General features: G+C 38.4%; 1 protein-coding gene across 1 annotated transcript; it reads left to right on the top strand.

Moving 5' to 3' along the window:
* The first annotated feature begins 1,247 nt into the window (after positions 1-1,247).
* Positions 1,248-2,926, top strand: LOC107574316 (forkhead box protein L2-like). Its single transcript, XM_016260761.1, has 2 exons — positions 1,248-1,378; positions 1,779-2,926. The coding sequence occupies exon 2, from the start codon at positions 1,781-1,783 to the stop codon at positions 2,654-2,656; it is 876 nt and encodes a 291-aa protein (XP_016116247.1). The 5' UTR covers positions 1,248-1,378; positions 1,779-1,780; the 3' UTR covers positions 2,657-2,926.
* The last annotated feature ends 3,174 nt before the right edge of the window (positions 2,927-6,100 follow it).

Here is a 6,100-nt window from a genome sequence, read left to right as displayed (position 1 = left end):
GGGGGGGGGGGGGGGGGGGGGGTCAAATGCAATTACTTTATAATTACAATACTTTTTTTCTCTGTTGAACAAAGAAGAAGATATTTTGAGACATCGGTTTGGTTTCCAACATTCTTCAGAACGACTTCTTTTTTGTTTAACTGAAAAGAGGAAGTCATACGAGTTTGGAAAGTAAAATAATGACATTTTGGGGTGAAGCATCACTTTAGAGCCCAAATTCAGATCTTTGCTCCTATTGTTTCAGCGGAATAAAAGCATCCATATGTGCCATCAGCGTGATGCTGATCAGTGTGTTTGTGAAATCCATTAAGTGCGGTCAGAGCCATACACCTGCTGTACAGTAACACAACAGCCCTCAGCGACGCTGTCAACACTTCACAACATCACAACATCACTGCTGCTAATGACAGAGATGCTTTGTGTGTGTGTGTGTGTGTGAGGTGCTGTATTCTTCAGCTGTTACACACACACACACACACACACACATGATGAAAACCTTTGGGTGACATAGAGTGTTAATTTATTTGTGTTGAATTCAAAACCATTATTATTCTCTTTTTGTAATTTAGGACTCATTTCAGATTAGGACAGTTCTTAAATTGTGAAATATTATGAGAGAAATTAATTATATATATATATAGTTGCCAAAGCATTATACACAAGACAAATAATGACAAAAAAATACTATATAACAATAACAAATAACGTTATAATAATGATTGAAAATTGTTCAAATATGGTGCTAATTAACAAATAAAATATAATAATATAACCAATATAATAGACATTTATCAAGACATAAACAAAAAATGCTGTGATATAGGCTATGCACAAGCACAATGTTGGTCTTTGGTTATATTGATTGATCAAGGATCATTCTCGCTCACGGAGAAAAAAATATATATATTTTCTGGAATCACAAACAAAATAAACAGGCCTAAGTGATAATAAAGAGGCTGTTTTGAAGATGTTGCGTTGAACACGCGATATAAATATAAAGCGTAAATATCTCTATCCCACCGTGCATTCTGTCATAGAGCTGTTATTCTGGTGGAAAACGCATCGGTTGGTTTGTGAAGCGATGAGCGAGACGTGACGAAAGCGGAATATGATGATGATGATGATGATGATGAGGAGGACACCAGCGCGAGCTGAGTCTGACGACAGCAGAGTTTCGCCTTTCACCCGAGGAAAAAAAAGTTGCAGGATCTTCCAGAAGGACCTTCGAGCTTAAACGACATCGAGACCTCGAGTCAATCACAGCCAAACCGAGCGTTACCAAAGCAGGAGCTTGTTTTATTTCATTCAAAAGTTCATTCATCATTTATGGATCTGCGGTGACCCGATGCGCGCACCAAACATCCAGAGCTGAAACCAGGTACCAAACAAACCCGAACTCATGAATGAGCGTTTCAACGGCACGCTTTTCTGTTTCTATCTAGCGTGCTATTTATACGCAGAAACGGACTTTGGCGTTCTTGTGATACGCATTTGGTAGGTTTAGGGGTGTGGGGTAGGTGCGTATTATACGCACGCCAACAAAGTGCGTATCACATGCATGCAAAAACGGAGTATTATATGCACGTCAAACACGTGCGTACCCTATGCACGCCAAAGTCCGTTTCTACGTATAAATAGCATGTTAAATACAAAAGAAAATGTGTTGTTGAAAGGCCTATAGGCATTTTTATGAGACAGGGCTCACCGAACAGAGCTTGCGCAGCCTTATAGCCAGACCAGGCTTTGTTTTGATGTGTTGTTTGCTTGTGTTTTTCAAGTGATGGCATCTTACCATAGCTTGGACGATGACGCAATGGCTTTGATGGTCCACGACACGAACGCGGTGAAGAAAGAAGAGTTCGCGAAGGACGCGCCGCTCCAAGAGCCGAGTTCTGAGAAGGTGGATGCGTCTCAGAAGCCGCCTTACTCCTACGTGGCTCTGATCGCCATGGCCATCCGGGAAAGCGCGGAAAAGAGACTGACCCTCTCCGGTATCTACCAGTACATCATCACCAAATTCCCTTTCTACGAGAAAAACAAGAAGGGCTGGCAAAACAGCATCCGACACAACTTGAGTCTCAACGAATGCTTCATTAAAGTTCCGCGTGAAGGCGGAGGGGAGCGCAAAGGCAACTACTGGACTCTGGATCCGGCTTGCGAGGATATGTTCGAGAAGGGCAACTACCGGCGCCGGAGGCGCATGAAGCGGCCTTTCAGACCGCCAGCGGCTCACTTCCAGCCGGGTAAGGCTCTCTTCGGCGGGGAGGCATACGGTAGCTTCCTCCCCGCGCCCAAGTATCTCCAAACCGGCTTCATGAACAACAGCTGGCCGCTTGCGCAACCGGCGCCACCGATGAGTTACGCGTCTTGCCAGATAGCCAACGGCAATATGGGTGTCATGAAAGGGCTGTCAGGTCCGTCTTACAACCCCTACAGTCGAATGCAAGCCATGGGGCTGCCGAACATGATGAACTCGTACAGCGGGATGGGGCATCACCAGCACCAGGCGCCGCCGGCGGCGCAGCAGCCCTCCCCGGTTCCGTCCAACTCCGCGGCCGCTCTGCAGTTCACCTGCTCCCGCCAGCCGCCAGAGCTCTACTCGTACTGGGACCACGAGGTCAAAAACTCCTCGTTGCACTCACGGATTGACATTTGAACCGAGGGAATGCGCGAAGGGGACTTGGATCTGCGTCTGTTTTACGCATCCAGCAAGGTAAACAGGGTGACTTTTTATTGCTGAAGAACAAACACAGATCTAAACTATCTCAGTCCCCATAGATGCTCTGGACTGCATGGATAAAGTTTTTTTATTATTCTAAATGCGTAGTTTTTGATGTGATCGCTTCAGGATAAACACGTTTTATCTTCAGTTTCCTGATCGAAAATTCATTTGAGGACAGAATAGAACGAAAAGCATGGGCGAGATTGTTTGGGACCATTGTGAAACAAACACAGATCTAAACTATCTCAGTCCCCATAGATGCTCTGGACTGCATGGATAAAGTTTTTTTTATTATTCTAAATGCGTAGTTTTTGATGTGATCGCTTCAGGATAAACACGTTTTATCTTCAGTTTCCTGATCGAAAATTCATTTGAGGACAGAATAGAACGAAAAGCATGGGCGAGATTGTTTGGGACCATTGTGTTTTTTACATTTTGGATTGTCAAACCAGCACTTAATAATTTCTATTTGCTTTCAATAAACTGTTTTGATTAAAATGTCTTCGACACTCGATATACGATGGTCAATAAAAAAAAGTGTAATGCGCATTTTTTAAAATAAAGCGTGTTTATTGGCATCAGTAGTTAACTTTTAACATCCATGCAATCTTTCTATTGCACTAAATGTTCTTTATATTAAAACAAGTTTTTTAGATTATTAAAATGTTCTTAACACTAAGAAAAAATGGTTCTTTTAAGAAATGTTCTTTGAGCAACCAAAACTGGTTCTTCTGTTGCGTCACTGCAAAAGAAAAACAGCCCTTTGTTTTCAAGAGTGTATTCAGCCAAACATCTTTATTATTTAATTCTAGAACGACTCTTCCGTGTCATTTGGATATGGAAAGATCAGAATCACAGATTTCAGCTTGTTAGGTATTATTTTTTTCAGAAAGATCTTTTTAAAGCATTGAGAAAGAAGCTAGATGTGAGAAGTTCAGTCTGTGCTGTTATTCTAAATACTAAAAGATACACTTTTTACAAATAAAGAGATAAAATGACATCAAAACGCGCTTTAAAATAATAAGAAAAACCCTTGATTAGAATAACTGATATCCCTGCTTCTGGCGAAAGATTTGATTATGATAATGATTATGATAATGAATCAGAGTAAATGTAATTGTAAGGGTCCGTGTAAACAAACAGAGTAAATAAACTCAATTCATATAATGTGTCAGTGTTTATGGAGTTCTGTCACGATCTCTGGACAAATGTTTACAAGAAAACCTAATCTTATCGTTCTAGTTCAAAACCATGTTTGGATTTTGATTTAAAGAACCTATTATTAAAAAAGAAAGAAGAATTGGTCAATGCATTTTATTCATTTTATTTCGTTTCAGCAGATACACAAAAAAAGAAAATTTCTCGTGAACTTCAACATGTTGTTTTTATATTTAGTAGACAATTAAATCGTTGTTATCTAAGCCAAACACACGACAAGAAAACTCGAGAATTGTTCTTCTTTCTTTCAATAGGCCTGCTTGTTTTTTTAGCATGGCCGTGCATTTAATTTCAGTCTGGTTCTGGCTTTTCATACAAATATGAATAACTCATAAATACATCTCATCTGTTCGTCTGATGCAAATCGAATGTAAAAGTGAAAATCAAATCGTGTACAACTGCCGAAATTCTATTTTTAGAGCATATGCGAGAATAATAGGTCTATAACAGTATGTGGATTTTAGAAATAATATGGATTAAAAGTGATTGCATTAATAACAGAAGTGATTGATGCCAACAGAAGCAAGTGCCATTATTTTAATATGAATTCTGTAATAATGTTGGCAGTGAGCGTCTTTGTGATCAAGGCCTGCTTTAATGAGAAGTCGCGCTCCATATTTTCACATCAGAGAAAAACAACAGCTGAAAATCCTGCAGCGAGACTCGAGCAAACTGCAGTTCACCGGCTGGAAATCATCGAGACATGTATTTATTAGTTATTATTTGTTTGCCTTTGTTACATGAGCTAATCACGCAAACGTGCATCTCCTCAGATTTATTGCCTTATTGTTAAATGCAGCCAGACGATATGTTTTTATGCATTATAATGATAATAATATTTTTTTGGATACAGGCGTGATTCTGTTTATTGATCTTTGCGAATGAGCAGAAAGCAACCAAATACTGACACAAATCACTCATGCATTAAAATGCAAATCCTTTGCATTTTATCCTTCAGACCTTCCTTGAAAAGCTTGCATTAAAGTGTTTATTTGCATGCTCTGGTTACTCTTTAACATGGTGTACTTGTTACAGTGTAATTATAGGCTACATTAAAGTACTGAGTAATATTAATTAACTGCATGCACTTACGATAGCATTAAGGTTTGACTTAGGGTTACTGGCATGTATGCATAATTAATTGTTATTAGACTATATGCAAGTGCATGTAACGTGTAACAAAGGACACCTTAAAATAAACTGTTATCAGTCATTATTTATGTTTTGTTAAATATTTTCTGCATTTTCAATATTTATCCCACCGTAAACAGAGTCTGAACTTCCGCTGAGGGAAGCTTTGCTTTCAGAATCCGGTAATTGTGCAAAAACTGTATAAAGGCGAGTACAAGAACGGCTCAAATCACTCGTGTTTTATGTATATACGTGAATTTATATGACCGTGAACACGTGATGTAAATGATTCCACCTGCCAGGAGTGATTAAAAAGTGTAGGCTACTATATTATCCAAATAACTTGTTTTTTTTATTCTGGAACGACTCTTGCTTGTCATATATAGTATAGAAGGATCCGAAAATCACACAGATCTTCAATTAGTCTGATTTTATTCCAGAGCTTTTTCAGAAACATCTCATCAGGCCAAGGTTGGATTGTTTAATGTAAGGTGTTTTAATGAACTGATGAAGTGATGAATTTAGAAAATGAAATAAATGATGAATTAGTGATGTTCTGATCACTAGATGGCGCTATAAGCACATCACTAGCTATATATAGATGCACAGATTTCTGAATGATATATTTGAATATTTTGTTTTATTTTAATTAGTCAGATGAGTTAGTGCAGTGTGACTTTTAGTATAATGCTCTATTCACTGGTTAAATGCTTGAAATTAGTTTTGTGGACAAATATTAATCGTGTCTGCGAATGAATCTCTTCTCAAAAACTATACAAGTTTTGATTTTTCTATTTAATGTGTACAGTGAAAACATTGCAATGATAAACAACGATGTGATCTCATGAAAGCATGCAAAATAAATGTGCTAATTGCTTTTTAAAATATGAATAAAATATAAAAACACATTTAGCTACTTTCAAGAAGAATTTTATGCGAACTAGTTATACAGTATACAAAATTATCAATTTTCCCGTTCAGCCTAAGCCGTGTTATTAATTTCACATATATTTGGGCTGGTGCTGTTCA

Source organism: Sinocyclocheilus grahami, unplaced genomic scaffold (genome assembly GCF_001515645.1).
Source record: "Sinocyclocheilus grahami isolate Dianchi unplaced genomic scaffold, SAMN03320097.WGS_v1.1 scaffold2181.1, whole genome shotgun sequence".
NCBI lineage: Eukaryota > Metazoa > Chordata > Actinopteri > Cypriniformes > Cyprinidae > Sinocyclocheilus > Sinocyclocheilus grahami.
Note: the sequence above shows the minus strand (reverse complement) of the source record. Positions and strands in the feature narration are given on the sequence as shown.